General features: G+C 40.2%; 1 protein-coding gene across 6 annotated transcripts in view; it reads left to right on the top strand.

Annotated features, from left to right (window-relative positions):
• Nucleotides 1–12,643, top strand: part of sgcd (sarcoglycan, delta (dystrophin-associated glycoprotein)) — a 258,141-nt gene extending 245,498 nt beyond the window's left edge. For all 6 annotated transcript variants that reach the window (XM_048165456.1, XM_048165460.1, XM_048165458.1 and 3 more), the window contains one exon: nucleotides 11,368–12,643. In XM_048165456.1, the coding sequence (XP_048021413.1) occupies nucleotides 11,368–11,541 (174 nt within the window). In that variant the 3' untranslated portion in view covers nucleotides 11,542–12,643. The remainder of the gene's footprint in view (nucleotides 1–11,367) is intronic.
• Nucleotides 12,644–17,444: the final 4,801 nt, after the last annotated feature.

Here is a 17,444-nt window from a genome sequence, read left to right as displayed (position 1 = left end):
TGTGCAGCGATAGCGGCAACATACACCTTCAGGGTGGAGGGAGACAGCCTTCGCTCCAGCCCTTCTAGCAGGAAGGAAAGCACGGATCTGACCGAGCATAATCGGGGGTCCTCTCGGCGAGAGGCGCACCATTCAACGAATAGGTTCCACTTCAGCGCATAGAGGCTCCGAGTAGAGGGAGCTCTAGCGGAAGTGATGGTGTCTACGACCGCTTGCGGGAGATCACTCAGAACCTCCGCATCCCGTCCAGGGACCACACGTGGAGGTTCCACGGGTCGGGACGCGGGTGCCATAGGGTGCCCCTTCTCTGAGTCAGGAGGTCCTTCCTCAGAGGAATCGGCCAGGGAGGGGCTGTCGCGAGGAGTGTGAGGTCCGAGAACCAGGTCCGAGTGGGCCAGTACGGCGCCACTAACAAGACCTGCTCCCCGTCCTCCCTGACCTTGCACAAGAGTTGTGCGAGAAGGCTCACTGGGGGAAAGGCATATTTGCGCAGACCCTGGGGCCAGCTGTGTGCCAGGGCATCCGTGCCGAGCGTGCCGCCGGTCAGGGAATAGAACCACTGGCAGTGGGCAGTTTCTGGGGAGGCAAACAGGTCTACCTGGGCCTCGCCGAAATGCTGCCAAATCAGCTGAACCGCCTGGGGGTGGAGCCGCCACTCGCCCGCAAGTGGAGGCTGCCGTGACAGCTCGTCGGCTGCATGGTTGAGCACACCTGGGACATGAGTGGCCCGAAGGGACCTCAGATGCTTCTGACTCCACAACAAGAGATGGCGGGCGGGTTGCGACATGCGACGGGAGCGTAGACCACCTTGATGGTTGATGTACGCAACGGCCGCAGTGCTGTCCGAGCGGACCAGTACGTGCTTGTCTGACAGCAGCTCCTTGAAGCGGCCCAGTGCAAGACGTACTGCTAGCAACTCCAGGCAATTGATATGCCAATGCAGCTGAGGCCCCGTCCAAAGGCCCGACACTGCATGCCTGTTGTACGTGGCCCCCCATCCCGTGGCAGAGGCGTCTGTGGAGACCACAGCATGCCTGGACACTTGTTCGAGGGGTACTCTGGCCCGCAGGAACGAAGGATCCGACCACCGGATGAGGGTGCGACGGCAGCTCGGTGTCACGGGGACATGGAGCGTGCCGTGCTGCCACGCCCATCTCGGGACCCGGCCGCGGATCCAGTGTTGAAGCGGCCTCATATGGAGCAATCCGAGCGGCGTTACCGCGGCTGCAGATGCCATATGCCCCAGGAGCCTCTGAAATACTTTCAGTGGGGCCGCTGTCCTGCGCTTGAGCGTGCTCAGGCAGGTCAACACCGACTGGATGCGTTCCTCGGTGAGGCGCGCAGTCCGGGCGACCGAGTCTAGCTCGAGACCGAGGGCCATCTGCCCGGGGGAGAGTTGCTCTTGTCCCAGTTGACCCGAAGCCATCCACGCTTCCAGACACCGAGCCAGCGGGACCAAAGGCACCACAGACGCACCGGGGGTGGGGCAGCGAGGCAGAGTACGGGGACCCGACTCGGACGGCATGGGAGCGGCCCGGAGTGTGGTCAGACTCTGCGAGGCAGCAGTGCGTATGGGAGACGGCGCACGGGGCGCGGCCTGCACCATCACACTGCCACCTGCTGGCGATGTGAGGGGGGGCTGCGCGTGACAAGGCAGGGCCTCGCACGCTGACAGCCGCAAGCAGAGTATGGGGACCCGACTCGGACGGCATGGGAGCGGCCCGGAGTGTGGTCAGACTCTGCGAGGTAGCAGTGTGAATGGGAGACGGCACATGGGGTGCGGCCTGAACCACCACACTGGAACCTGCTGGTGAAGTGAGAGAGGGCTGAGAGTGGCAAGGGGGGGCCTTGCACACTACCAGCCACACCCTCTTGGGACCTGGAGGATCAGATAACAGTTCTATTCGTGGGTACCGCTGGACTCCGGAGAGCCAGCGGCGGAACAGACCAGAAATCTCCACCCGGCCCTCCTCCGGGGAAAGAACTGTTTACTTCAGCTGCAGGTCACCATATCCCCAGGACCACCTCCTGCTAACCAACTGGGTTGGCTGCGGGGAGAGTGGGCTGGGTTTTAGGCCAGCTTGTGAGATGAGCACATCGAGAAAGTGTACTTGACGATGACACATCCCAGCAAGACTAGCCAGGGGTGTTTCCGGACCACCATGGTGGACATTGTCTGGCCAGAGGCCTGCGCTATGACCTGCATCATGCGTAGCTCAACCCTGACTCAGAACTACCCACATGCAATGAGTGCTTTGGCCTACCACGGACTTGCCGGGGGCCAAGACCCATGCAGGGCAGAGGTGGTGTGCCCGTAGCACTGCGACCCCGCCCTAAAGGGTAGTGAGAGAGAAAAAACTTGTAATGCAGATTATGGCCCCCTTGGCGTTCCATATTTAACACCAAAGAGGCTACAAAACTGCCAAGTTTTTCCATGCACGTCCGGGCACAGGGGGCGGGGCAAGGCGAGTGCACGTCACACAACGCCCCCAGGGGCCCGGGAAAGCATGGTTGTCATGTCTGAATCTGATTCAGCATGAGCACATCACGACTGTGGGACGCTCAGCATCATCTTCATTTTCAGAGCCCAACAATACTCTCTCCAATGTAGCAGTCGACATCTGATCCTCTGCTGGAGCTCCGACTAAGACGCTAGGTCCCTCATGAGAAGGACCAGCAATCCAAGCAGAAGCTACCAGCCATGTTGGACAGTGAACGTGGTCGTCCAACTGGACGACACACGGCGCACTGGGCGCCGACGTGGCCATGTTTTATTAAACATGAACCACCCACGGACATAGTCACAACATGTTTGCGATGCACTAGAGGAGTGGGGGGCCCACGGAGAATGGCTCGGCGGGTATAGCCCCACTGTGATCCTCTGGTCACCCAGGCTTATTAACCAAAGTAGTATTTTTCTTATTCAGAAAAATAAACTAGATCGGGGAATAAGTGAGGGGACTCCACCTCATTAAAGGCGCTTGAGTCTCGACCGTGCATCTAGAGCGCCAGACGACGCGCAGGGTTGACATGGCAACGCGCGCTGTCAGCCGGCAGCTCGACGGCACACGGCGTGCTGAATGCTCAAGCCCTTACAAGAAAGGCGAGACAAACAACGCGCCGACGTGGGCATATTCTCATAAGAGAATATGAACCACCCACAAACACAGTCTCAGCACGCTAAGCAGACATGAGAGAAAGTGATTGTGGCCGTCAGTGAGGATAGGAAACGACCGCCTCCAGAAACGCACAGACAGAATGACGTCTTGAAAAAGACGCAGTGTCTGTCTGTGAAGCTCTTTTAGAAGGGGAAGAGTCAGCTCTCTCGTGCTGAAGCACACAGGGAGTGACGCGATGTGTTCAGGTACACCACTCCCCGAACACACCGGGAGGAACCAGCCCAAATCGCAACAGACAACTGCGTTTTATATGGGAATTCAGTTGCTGTTAAAACAGCAGTTGAGAGCTTAAGCTCAGGCTCCCCGGGAAGCTCGCGACCTCGCTGTTGTGCCTTAACGCCAACACAAACAGACGCTGAATCTCCAAGGCTGTTTAGTTTCACTCTTGTGAAGTCTGAAGCTGGACACCAACTGTTGGCTCCGAAGCGAAAGACAGAGTGCGATTGCATCTGCTTCCTATTTATATACACCTGTCGGAGGCGGTGCGCATTATGCAAATATCGCACGCCAATTCCATTGGCTTGTTTTAGTTCACTCGAAGCTGATAGGGCTCTCTAGCGATATCCCAATTCGTCGGTCACTACTGACGTACGTCGAACGTGACCGACTGAAAGGGAACTCCGATTGTATTTGTCTGAAAGAAGAACATCATATACAGCTAGGATGGCTTGAGGGTGAGTAAATCATGGGGTAATTTTCATTTTAAAGTGAACTAATCTTTTAATTGCTGTAAGATGTTTACAAGATACAAGCAAACCTCTTTGCTCCTATTTACATGCAATTTTCATTATTCTTATTATTCGCTAAGACTTGTGGTTATTGTTACCGCCATTATAGAAATGATGAACTCAGATACAGTAGGCATTAGGGCTGGGTAAAAATATCGATTTCTCGATTTTAATCAATTTCTCGATTTTAATTGATTCTCATTTTTACGAACCGATATCGATTCTTAAATCCCAAGAATCGATTAGTCTAGTCTGTTTTCAGTTGATGAATGAACAGAACATGTAGTGCGCCTCCCATCCAATAAATCGAAATAATCTTTGTGCTTTGTTACTTTTGATATGAAGCAAAGTCTCAGATTTAAAATGACGTCCATCTTATTATGAGATTCAAAAAATAAATACCGTTTTGGTGCTGTTTAATTTGACGTGACAGATCGCTAGCGCCTCAGTTAAAGAGAAGCGGCAGCACGGAGCGCATGTAAACATCCTCTCCGCTTTAATACCAGTTACAGCGGGAAATAAACATGAATAAACATCTGAAGGTATGTTAAAATATACAGTACTACTTACCGAAATCCGTATCATGTCTCGTGTAATAGCTCAATCAGTGTTTCAACCTCGGAAAGATGTCAATAAAACAGCTTGTAAACAATGTCACGTAACGTCGCATTTACCTCAGAAAAACATATTCAGTGATAAACTCATTAGTCAGCTAGAAAAGTGTAGCTACTCTAGAAAGCAACATTCTGATAAATATAGCTATGCACCGTTACATATTCATTATAATATGTAATGTTCTTCAATATTAAATGCATGTTTGAATAAATCAGTTATGACAGCTGCGATTTAAATGTTTATATTTTAAAAAAAGCCCGAATTGGAGTAGAAATATGATTATGTAATTATAAACTTTATTTATAATAAAAACATCATTGAGTGTAATTTAAGTGTTTGTATATAAATAAGTTAATTTAACCTTTTTACATGTGTAGTTTACAGCATTAGAGAGATTTTTTTGCTCTTGAAAATGTGCCATGTACTATAACTGAAATACTACATCCAAAATAATCGATATCGAATCGAATCAAAATCGTAATTGAATCGAATCGAAAGCATGTGAATAGTAATTGAATCGAATTGTGAAAATTGTGTCAATACCAGTGTTGGTCACGTTGCTTTAAAAAAGTAATTAGTTATAGTTACTAGTTACTTCTCACAAATAGTAACGGAGTTAGTAACTGAGTTACATCATTATAAAAGTAACTAATTACCAGGGAAAGTAACTATTGCGTTACTTTAAAAAAATAAAATAAAAATAAAAATATGCCAAATAAATTGAATGCCCCCAATATTACATATAAGTCTAAGAATAAATTATTCTTGATGCGACTCCTGACTCATGATCTGCTCTTGCTCACGACATGAAATTTCTCTGTACTGTGTTGGTAGCCATTAAAGAAAACGTAGTTTCATATTTATGTTTAAATAGTCCTATGTTATGTTTTAAATCCATTTATTCGATTATGAAAAGTTAGTGAACAGCATGAGTAAGATGCGCAAATATATCGGGAGACATGGAGTGGGTCAGATAAGATTTTGACCACTTCATTAAGTTTTGTTTTATAGAAAGCCTTTCTTTAAAGTGAATTTTGTTTTGTAAAAATTGTATCTTAATTTTAATCAATGTTTCATCAACCAATTGCTTTGATTTAATATATAACAAGCAAATATAGCAGACAATAAAATCATGACATGGAGGCGCGGGCGCGATCACTGGCGTGTGAACTGGAGCGCGTCTCATAGGCTAAATGAACCGAAACTCAGAGGCTGCTTGCCTCGTAGACATGAGAAATATATATATAGAATGCTTGAAATATCTACTTTAACGAAAATGAAGTTATTAAAAACGAAAAGAAAGAGGCTACTCTGATTATGTAGCCTAATCCGAATGAAATGTGTGTTATCTCTCTAGGCGCGTCCATATGAGCAGATGATCAGCAATGAGAGTCAGCAATGTCAACTTCATCTTTGCAGCCGACACTGATTCAGAAAACATTACTTTATCAATAAACAATTAAAATGTCTCCTTACTGTTTTTGTCACACTCATAATCATTACTTTTGCCGGTTCTTTATGGCAATTATGCGTGCCATTGGGTGCTATATAGCCTATATTATGTAAACGCTCATTATTATGGTTTATTCTCTCCAGTATTTAAGAAATTAAATTAATATAAATGTGATTAGTCAACTAATAGCTTAAATGAACAACTACTAGTCGACTAGAAAAAAAACTAATTTCACATATTTTCGATCAAGCATCAAAAAGGGTATTCTGGTTTGAGCTCGCGCTTCGCGCGCATGCTCTGACAGACACACACACAGCACATCATACATTATTATCAGTTTAAAATTATATTTGTGTATGACTAACCGCAGCACACACCAGAGAAAAAAACTTTGCAGGTCCTATGGCTGAGAGAGAGCTTACTCGGATGAAAACTGCTTCAGTGAGCTCAATTATAGTAACGCAGCATTTTTTTTGTCAGTAACGGTAACGGCGTTGTAACGGGAGAAAAAGTAATTCGTTTGATTACTCGTTACTGAAAAAAGTAACGGTGTTAGTAACGCCGTTTATTTATAACGCCGTTATTCCCATCACTGGTCAATACCCAGCCCTAGTAGGCTTGTTACTGGCCACTGTTTTAATCTACTCACATCAAATGCAAAACACATTTGACATAGCCTATTAGAAGGTTATTCGGCGCTGTGATGAACATCACAATATTGCATGCGCTGCATCGCTTTTCTTCACACCGTCTGGATGAAGATACGGAGCACAGACTATGCAGCCAGTTTGGTTGACAAAGTTTAGCGATTTTGAGTATAAGGAATACTTCAGAATAATGTCACAGAGTTCATTCATGAAGTTGTGTGAACAACATCATCCGTGTATCTCTATATCTTTATATTTATTTGCATAAAAATAGCTATTTTTCTTGATTGCTCTGTGTTTAAAGTCTGATATTACCCATCTTTAAAATATGCTTAGTGTGATGAGGATGATGTGCAGTGACTAACATTACCATGTAAAGATACATAAAATTATTATTCACAATATACAACCTTTCATTTTATTTACAAATATCATTCAATTTAAAATGATACAGAATGGGTTTGTGTACTTCTATTTTAATTGTATCAAGTTATAAATTTAATTGGCCCAAGCTAATATCAGCTAACATGTATGGAACTTTGTTTCCGCCACTAAATAAAAAATTAAAAAAAAAGCTTTTTCTGACTCTTTTTCTCAGAATTGTGAAATATAAACTCGTAATTACAAGTTATAAAGTCAGAATTGTGTGATATAAATTCTCAGTTGTGTTATTAAAAAAATAGGTCAGAATTGCGTTGGGTTTTTTTTTTCTTAGAATTGTGATTTTTATATCTCGCAATTGTTTATATCTTGCAATTCTGACTTTATAACAGGCAATTGCGAGTCTTTTTCCCCCCTCAGGATTGGACTTTAAAGTTTATATCTCACAATTCTGAGAAAAGAAGACAGAATTGTGAGATATAAACTCACAACTGCGAGAAAAAAGTTGCGAGTTTATATCCCACAATTCTGACTTTTTTTCTCACAATTGCGTGTTTATAGCCCACAATTCTGACTTTATTTCTAGCAATTATGAGTTTCTATCCCACATTTCTGACATTATTTCTCACAATTGCAAGTTTATTGTCAGAATTCTGAAATAAAAAGTTGTAATTATCTTTTAAATTGTTTTATTTTGTGGCGGAAACAAGCTTCCATAAACATGCCAAAGCTGTCAATGCAAAATTTCAAAAATTTACCAGAAACATTTTTTGAATAATAGAGCAGTGTCACAATTATTCCTTCTCTCACAGAAATTTCTAAAAGAGTATTGGGGGACATGTCCCCCATTTATAATAATTGCTACGCCCTTGGGTTTTGCCAGATTGATAGATAAACGAGTCCCAGTGAGGTCAAGGGACCGGGCTTGAATCAGCTCTCATAGTTTCAGGTTATGCTTTCTTGACTTTCTCCCGTTTGTCGCATATTCCACTCCAGTACCCCTCAGCACTTTCATTTGTCACTCCTTTTTTACCAGGAGAAACAGACACCTCCAATGGCCCAACTGCCCCCTTGACAGTTCCGCCACAATTAGACTGGAGGTTTGCGCATTAGCCACCTTAGAGGGGGGAAAAAAGCCCTCCCTCACTCGTATTTGCTCGGTAGCAGATGTCTGGGGAAGTCAGCTGAGACCCCTGCTTAAAAAGTGTTTCAGGTCATTTGACGGGAATGCTTCCTTGAGGCTGTCAGTAATGACTCCTCTTACCTTTTTATACCTCGACTCGCTCCTCTCCCAGCCTTGGTAATACATGCTTTCTCAAGGGTCCCATGAAAAATAGAAAGTGAGAAATGAGAAAGGTGCAGCTCAGGTAAAGGGCTAAAAGTGTGTCTAAGCGAGACTTACTGGAGTGCTTATGTCACTGGAACTGCTACGATTGGTTGGATGTAGGAAGTTAGAGGACTTGACTTGGACGAACAGGCTGTGAGATGAAATATTTTGTTCAATAAAATGACAATGCTGGTCTTTTTGGCCCTACAATTTATGATAAAAGAGAAAAATAAACATGGAACTAATCTTAAAGGTGCCCTAGATTATGTTTTTTAAAAGATGTAATATAAGTCTAAGGTGTCCCCTGAATGTGTCTGTGAAGTTTCAGCTCAGAATACCCCATAGATTTTTTTTTATTAATTTTTTTAACTGCCTATTTTGGGGCATCATTATAAATGCGCCGATTTTATGCTGCGGCCCCTTTAAATCCCGTGCTCTCCGCCCACAGAGCTCGCGCTTGCCTTAAACAGTGCCTTTACAAAGTTTACACAGCTAATATAACCCTCAAAATGGATCTTTACAAAGTGTTCGTCATGCATGCGTCGGATTATGTGAGTATTGTATACTGTTATATTGTTTACTTCTGATTTTGAATGAGTTTGATAGTGCTCCGTGGCTAACGGGTAATGCTACACTGTTGGAAAGATTTATAAAGAATGAAGTTGTGTTTATGAATTATACAGACTGCAAGTGTTTAAAAATGAAAATAGCGACGGCTCTCTTGTCTCCGTGAATACAGTAATAACCGATGGTAACTTTAACCACATTTAACAGTACATTAGCAACATGCTAATGAAACATTTAGAAAGACAGTTTACAAATATCACTAAAAATATCATGCTATCATGGATCATGTCAGTTATTATTGCTCCATCTGCCATTTTTCGCTATTGTTCTTGCTTGCTTACCTAGTCTGATGATTTGGTTGTGCACATCCAGACGTTAATACTGGCTGCCCTTGTCTAATGCCTTTTATAATGTTGGAAACGTGGGCTGGCATATGCAAATATTGGGGGCGTACACCCCGACTGTTATGTAACAGTCGGTGTTATGTTGAGATTCGCCTGTTCTTCAGAGGTCTTTTAAACAAATGAGATTTATATAAGAAGGAGGAAACAATGGAGTTTGAGACTCACTGTATGTCATTTCCATGTACAGAACTCTTGTTATTTAACTATGCCAAGATAAATTCAATTTTTCATTCGAGGGCACCTTTAACAATTATAGAAAGCACTTTCTATGAATGCAGTACACTATTATTTAACATAAAATCAATGTAGCATGAAATGTATCTAGTTTTAAACACATAAAATTTCCATATCTCTCTTAAAATAGTGATTTTGGCCTTGACCTTCTCTGCTGTATTCAACAGTTAAAGTCACAGTACTAATGTCATAAAATCATGGCGGCATACACTACCAGACAAAAGTTTGCAAAGAAGGTTTTTTGTTTGTTTTTTGAAAGAAGTCTCTAATGCTCACCAAGACCACATTTTATTTGATTAGAAATACAGTAAAAACAGTAATATTATGAAATATTACAGCAATTTAAATTGAACTGACAGTAAAGACATCTATAATGTTACAAAATATTTCTATTTCAAATAAATGCTGTTCTTTTGAACTTTCTGTTCATCAGAGAATCCAGAAAAAAAAAGTTTCCACAAAAATATTATGCAGCAAAAATATAAGTTTATCTCTGACTATAAACCCCCATAAGGTCCCAAAGTAGCTTATTAGGGGTTCAAGCGTGTACCCTATTGTAATTGTTTGATTTTCCAAGGATCAGCATTCCCCCCTAAAAGTGATCAGGCAGATAAAACCGTAAGTCGTAGAGACATAAAACTTAGTACTCACACCATCTAACTCCTAAACCGAGTAGGCTGAAGTGTCTTATGTCGTTGGAATCATGTGCTCAAGGCAGACACGATGCATGCCTCGGTTTCGCTTGTCATTCTTGGCCAAATTTTTGGATATTTTGGATTTTTTGAAAAATATACTTTTGCAAACTAGTCCTGGTTGTTGGCCCGATTAGAACCAAACCAGTGCAGCAAGATTCTCTGGAGTCTGATTATCAATAATATATATATATTCACGGTTCCTTAAGGGCCGCCAAAAAAGGGCCGTGAAAAAGGATGCAGTAACTGGCCACTTGGTGGCGGTATAACAGGAAAAAAAGTTGCCATGACTGTCTATGAGGACATTGATGCATCTCAAAAAACATGGCCACCATTGGCCAATGAAGTTTGAGCAGCTATCAGACATGGTTAACAGAGGTCGATCAAAACGAAACTTGCTGGGCCTGATTGACTCAACGGCCCTAAAGGCCTGTGAGAAATTTGAAAGAAATCAGCCACCTTCACCTTCGGGAGTGCCTTCGTGTTATTTTTATGTGCATAAAATATTATGTATTGCACAATTTTTGGCACACACCCACAACATTCATACCACATAATAGAACTCCTCATTCTGAGCAACTTTGCCTAGAGGACCACCACTGTCCATAGACTTGTTTGTTAAATATTGGATATTATTTCAAAAACCAAATTTAGCGAACTTGAGGTTTTTGGCTCAACCTCGATAACTGTTAAAAAAACTTTAAAAACTATATATTTTCTATGGTAAATTGCCTGTATTTGCTGTAAAATGTATTTTCCATCTATGATGAAGATGGTTACAGGCTTGCTAATTAAAACATAATACCTTTTTAGCATGCTCTCTAAAGGTCTTAAATCACTTGAACCTGATAATTGCTGCTGGCAGCTATATTTATTATTTAATTTTGATGTTGATTTAAATGTTTATTGCTAGAAATAAAAAATAATACTTTTAGACATGTCACAAATTTTATAACAGGCCTTAAAAAGTAATATTAAAACAAAGATTGTACAATAAAGGCCTCTGAGGTTGACAATAAAGGAACTACACTGTACCTTGTTCATGGTAAATGACAAACTGATTGAAGGTACATTTATTTAAAATAGCTATAATATGAAACGATGAAATAATTTCAGATCCTCTCTTCTCTCTCTTTTTAGATCAGCTTGGATGCCAGTAAAATCAAGCTCCTACGTCTGCCGGAGGGAAAAGCCTCCCCCTCTGGAACCAGACAGACTGTCTTTGAGGTGTGTGTCTGCCCCAATGGAAAACTCTTCTTATCACAAGCAGGAACTGGCTCCACTTGCCAGATCAGCAGCAACTTATGCCTCTAGATACTCACAAACTCACTTCCACACACACACACACACACACACACACACTACATTACACTCGTACATACAGAGGACTCGTTCCTCTTGAAGATTCCAACGTTGACAAGAACCGAAAAGGATTTCCTCAAGATTTGTGAAAATACTTTGTAAAACAATGTTTGAACCAGAAACTTTCAAGGTGATCACCAGAAAACCGTTCGACGCATCGTGACAGTCACCAATCAGATCCATACCTTGCTTTTACTCATTAGTGTCCTCTTTTTCAATCAGAATCAATATATTTTTTGCTGAGGGAAGTACAGTGGGTGCTTTATCTTGCGTACGCCAAGTTTTCTTCTCTTTTTGACGTTTGAAAACTATTTGTAACATCACATTTTGTATTATTACTCAAGTCCTACATTGACAGTCCTCCATCTGGGACGCCTCTCATGACGGTGATCACCTGAACCCAAACTGTGCTTGCACTGGGATGGAACCTGTGCACCCACTCTGTTCAAAAAGGAGAACAGCACCTGTGCCTTAATACAATGCACTCGTGGCAAGAAGCACACCCCACTGACTTTTATTTAGACAAGAAGACTTGCATTTAAGTTACTTGCCTTTTGCTCCCACAGATCGCAGAGAAACCCAGTGACCCCAAACTCACACATTATGCGCTGATTTCCACTTTATTTTGGAAAGGAGTAGAGAGCATTTCTGATTTAGTTTAAAATTCTTTTGTTTTTGGCTTGGCACAGAATGAAGAAAAATTGAGTTTGGGAGAAACACTTTCTTGATGTGTGGATGTTTTTACTGTTTGTGTGTGTGTTAAGCCTGACTTTTGTTCTTTCTCTATAATTGAACATTAAAATGTGCTAAACAAACCAAGACACCCAAACCAAAAAGCAAAGCTTTCATGTAACAAAGCTGTTGAAAATGAATTGAAAGTTCACACTTCCCAATTCCCAAGACTGAAAGAGGAATTGGCTAATTTTGTTTTTATTTTTATATATACACTACCGTTCAGAAGTTTGGGTTTTTTGGTCCCACTTTATATTAAGTGTCTTTAACTGCTGTATGTACTAATATTAAAAGACCACCTATTATGCAAAATTCACTTTTACATGGTGTTTGAACATAAATGTGTCAGCAGTGTGTCCTCATAATGATAAAAATCCATCAACTCCTTATTTTTAATCCCCATAAAACCTCAACAGTCTCATACAACGAGCAGTTTTCATTTTCTGAGCAATGTGACGTCACATTGTACAGGCCCCCGCCAACGACTGCTGACAGACTCTGCCATATTAACATAGACCCCGTCCTGAGAGAGTTCTACACTGAAGATGTTATTGTCTCGACACCGGAGCAGCTGTAGCGACAAGAATGTCTTGTTTGAAGTGTTTTGTTGTTGGATGTAAGAGAGAACATAACAGTCTTCATTTACTCCCAACATTGAGGCGCAGTGGATTAGTTTCATTTTTGAAGGTAATGCGCCCACACATCTAATATACACATGAGATTTCTGTCTCTGCTGTTTACGTTCACAGACATCACCGACTGTGTTTGTGAACTTTGTGTGTTTTTGACATAACCTTGTGTGTTTTTGACAGTTTAAACACAGTAAGACATGAAAGAGAACTTAGTTTAATACTCACAAGATGTGACGTCTGACAACCAGTGTGCATGTGCTTTAGATGTGTGCTCTCAGAAAATGATAAATTTGAAGTTTAAAGGTGCCATTGAACATTTTTTTACAAGATGTAATATAAGTCTAAGGTGTCCCCTGAATGTGTCTGTGAAGTTTCAGCTTAAAATACCCCATAGATTTTTTTTTTAATTAATTTTTTTAACTGCCTATTTTGGAGCATCATTAGAAATGTGCCGATTCAGGCTGAAGCCCCTTTAATTGCTTGCGCCCTCCGCCCCCTCCCGAGCTCTCGACTCTATCATTGCATAAACAAAGTTCACACAGCTAATATAACCCTCAAAATGGATCTTTACATTCATGCATGCTGCATGCATACATTGGATTATGTGAGTATTGTATTTATTTGGATGTTTACATTTGATTCTGAATGAGTTTGAGGCTATGCTCCGTGGCTAACGGCTAATGCTACACTGTTGGAGAGATTTATAACGAATGAAGTTGTGTTTATGCATTATACAGACTGCAAGTGTTTAAAAATGAAAATAGCGACGGCTCTTGTCTCCATGAATACAGTAAGAAACGATGGTAACTTTAACCACATGTAGCAGTACATTAGCAACATGCTAACAAAACATTTAGAAAGACAGTTTACAAATATCACTAAAAATATCATGATATTATGGATCATGTCAGTTGTTATTGCTCCATCTGCCATTTTTCGCTATTGTTCTTGCTTGCTTACCTAGTCTGATGATTCAGCTGTGCACATCCAGACGTTAATGCTGCTTATCCTTGTGTAATTCCTTGAACATGAGCTGGCATATGCAAATATTGGGGCGTACATATTAATGAGCCCGACTGTTACGTAACAGTCTGTGTTATGTTGAGATTCGCCTGTTCTTCAGAGGTCTTTTAAAAAATGAGATTTATATAAGAAGGAGGAAACAATGGAGTTTGAGACTCACTGTATGTCATTTCCATGTACTGAACTCTTGTTATTTAACTATGTCAAGGTAAATTCAATTTTTAATTCTAGAGCACCTTTAAACTGATATAGCTTTAAAACACTTCATGATGAAGAAGAAAGATATAGATGATAATCAAAACCAAGCAGATATTTTGTTAGTATTTGGCAGAGTATCCGATGCAGGCAGGAGCTGTGATCATGGAAAGGGGGCGGGGAGCAGCAGCTCATTTGCAATTAAAGACACATGAATGAAAACAGTTTTTCAAAACTGGGTATTTAAACATGGTATAATAAATGATCTATGAGGCATTTTGAGCTGAAACTTCACAGACACATTCATGGGGACACCAGAGACTTAAATTACATCTTGGAAAAAAAGGGGCATAATAGGTCCACTTTTAAATTAATCATTTGATACAATGCACTTATTGTAAAAACATACATACACCCTTCCTTTACACCTTAACCCACAACCAAACCCTAACCTTACCAGTATCCCACCTTACCATCTACACAACATAATAAGTACATTGTACCTTACAATTATTATTATTATTTGATGTATATCAAATAAGTACATGGTAGTTAAAGTGACCTAATGTAATGTAACTGTTTACAACTATTCATGATATCATACAATGCATTAGAAGATGCATTGCAAAGCATAATGAATGCATTAAAAATACTTTTATAATGCATTATATATAAAGGTTTTAAATAAAGTGTAACCAAAAAATCTTACTGAAATCTTACTGAACTTTTGAACGGTAGCATGTATACAATATAGTATACACCATATGAATGGCAGTGAAATGACACAACTGACGCTGTTAGGTCATGTGATGGTAACAACGGAAGTAGTACGTCCAAATTTTATTCATTCTACCCATATTCATACTATATAGAACATCCTTTTTTAACGCTCGCAAAGTAAGTTCAAATTCAAATGTAGTAACTACTCAGTACACGATTTCGGATGCACCAATTGTTTTTAATGTAGATCTCAACTGACCCTGAATTTTGTCTCTTGTATAATTAAATTTCACACTCCAATGGGTAATATTCCACGTAAATATATATATATATAAAAAAAATATTTGATATAATTTAAGTGATTCTCACTGTAATTCATATCCACTTGCCCACTGTATCTGAAGCAATGAGGAGTGACAGCTGTGATAAAGGCGTTTAAAAGCCGAAGGCCCCAGCAATTGTTGACATCCAATTAACATACTAAATGCTATGGGTAGTGAAAGGAGACGGGAACACAGGGAACTCTGTAGGGAACAACACAGCATCACAGAAGGGCTTAATCATATTCATTCTGTTTTGATTTTTCAGGAGAATTTGAAATTTGATAGTGTGGTGTGTGTGTGTGTGTGTGTGTGTGTGCTTGATTACTATTGTAGTAAACTCTTGCTTGATACTAAAAGACAAAAGCCAGTGACAGACATGAAAGCCCAATGATTTTTTATTTATTTTTTTTATTTTTTTTGGCAAGGTTAGAAAAAAAATTGTGTGTACTGTTTGTTTGATTTTTTTCTCCTGTATTTAACAATTCAACTGAAAGCAGGACTTTAGGACGGATATGTCTGTTGTTTGATCTGCTCATTATATTGTTTGATGAATTTTTTTGTGCTAAATAAAGGTTTTATCTACAGCCATTTGAGTGTTCAGGAAAAGATATAGCATTTAGTTTCCTCTTTTCTCCCAGACATTACTTCTGAACAACGTGTATGTACGATTTTGTACGAGGAGCACAAAATGTTTCATATATTTTTTGATAATAAAACAAACACTTCAGCTCTAGCATAACCTAGCTTTCAATGTGTGACAGCTATACTGGATGAGTCTCCCACATGTATACATTTGTGTAAATAAAATTGAGAATTTGAATACATAAACAGCTAATATTACAAAGCTAAATGCATTGGGTTGAAGCTGCGGCTCATTTATTTTGGTTTTCTTCATAATGGTGTGCAAAATTTTATCCTGCATTTGGTCTATCAGACTTTTGTTGGCCACTTTGCAGACATTCAGTGACATTAAACTTTCGTTTGATATTTTGTGATGACTGGAAACTCACTGAACTTCTTTTCTGTGTTTTTTTTTTTTTTCCTTTTTTTGAGGTAACAATGATGAAAATCCTCGCATATTCTATGCAAAACATACATGGTTGTAGAGAGAAATTTATTGATGCAAAGAAATGTCAGCTGTCTATATTAAATTTATTAAACTTAATGTATACTGTTTGTATTTATGAATTGATTTGCAACCTAAACTGAACCAATAAACTTGAGAAAAGAAAATACGGATAAGGGCAGATTTCTCGAAGTTAAACACTTATTAACATTTGCTTAGGAATCTTGGCTACACTATATGTTATTACACTGTAATTACACAAATAAGTACTGAGTAATATAAATTAACTACATGCACTTAAAGTTAGGGTTTAGGTTAGGGTTAGCTTATGCATAATTTACTGTTATTACTATAGTAACTACATTACCTTAAAATAAAGTGTTACCAGAATCTTTACTTGCATAAATTTACAGTATCAATCCACAGATTTCTGGAACACTTGCTTCTGATTTTTTGCTCATTTTTATTTTTTTATTTTTTTATTTTTTTATTAGCAATACAATATGTGAGATAATGTTGTCATAATATCGCTGACTGTACATTATACACCCTTATATATTATTTTATATGATACTGTTTTGGTGTCTAAAGTGAAAATAATTCTCAGAATGTTATAAAACTTTATCTAACATATAGGTAACAATTAATTTTGATAGTCCACTTTAGACATTCTACTAACTATAAGTAAACTTGCAACTACATGTCAACTAACTCCCATTAGATTATTAGTAGACTGTTGGGTTAGACGGTTAAAGTGTTACCAGTTTATATTCTTCCGTTTTTTGAATTTTTATGAAGCATTTTTCATGACTCCAGGGTAATATTGGAAAATTAGGTGTGTTAAGGTGACATCTGTTAACATGTTCTATGTTGATGGCCGGCAACCATGACAACCCCACAGAGGAAATATTTCATGAGTGGCACTAATGGCTAGAATAGATTATGGAATAGATAGGATTCCAGCTCGCTATACAGCAGCATGTCAATGACGACTCAAAGACTTGAAAAGGCAATACAGTTCCAAAACTATTCTTAGCCCACTGCAATCCTACTGAATTACACCCAGCTATGTACTTAAAGATGCAGACCCTGTTATTCCTCAATGACTAAAGCTGCCACCCGCTTTTAAGAAAGTAATCATTAAGGAGACGCTTTTATCTAACG

This window comes from Megalobrama amblycephala, linkage group LG18 (assembly GCF_018812025.1).
Source record: "Megalobrama amblycephala isolate DHTTF-2021 linkage group LG18, ASM1881202v1, whole genome shotgun sequence".
Classification (NCBI taxonomy): Eukaryota; Metazoa; Chordata; class Actinopteri; order Cypriniformes; family Xenocyprididae; genus Megalobrama; species Megalobrama amblycephala.
Note: the sequence above shows the minus strand (reverse complement) of the source record. Positions and strands in the feature narration are given on the sequence as shown.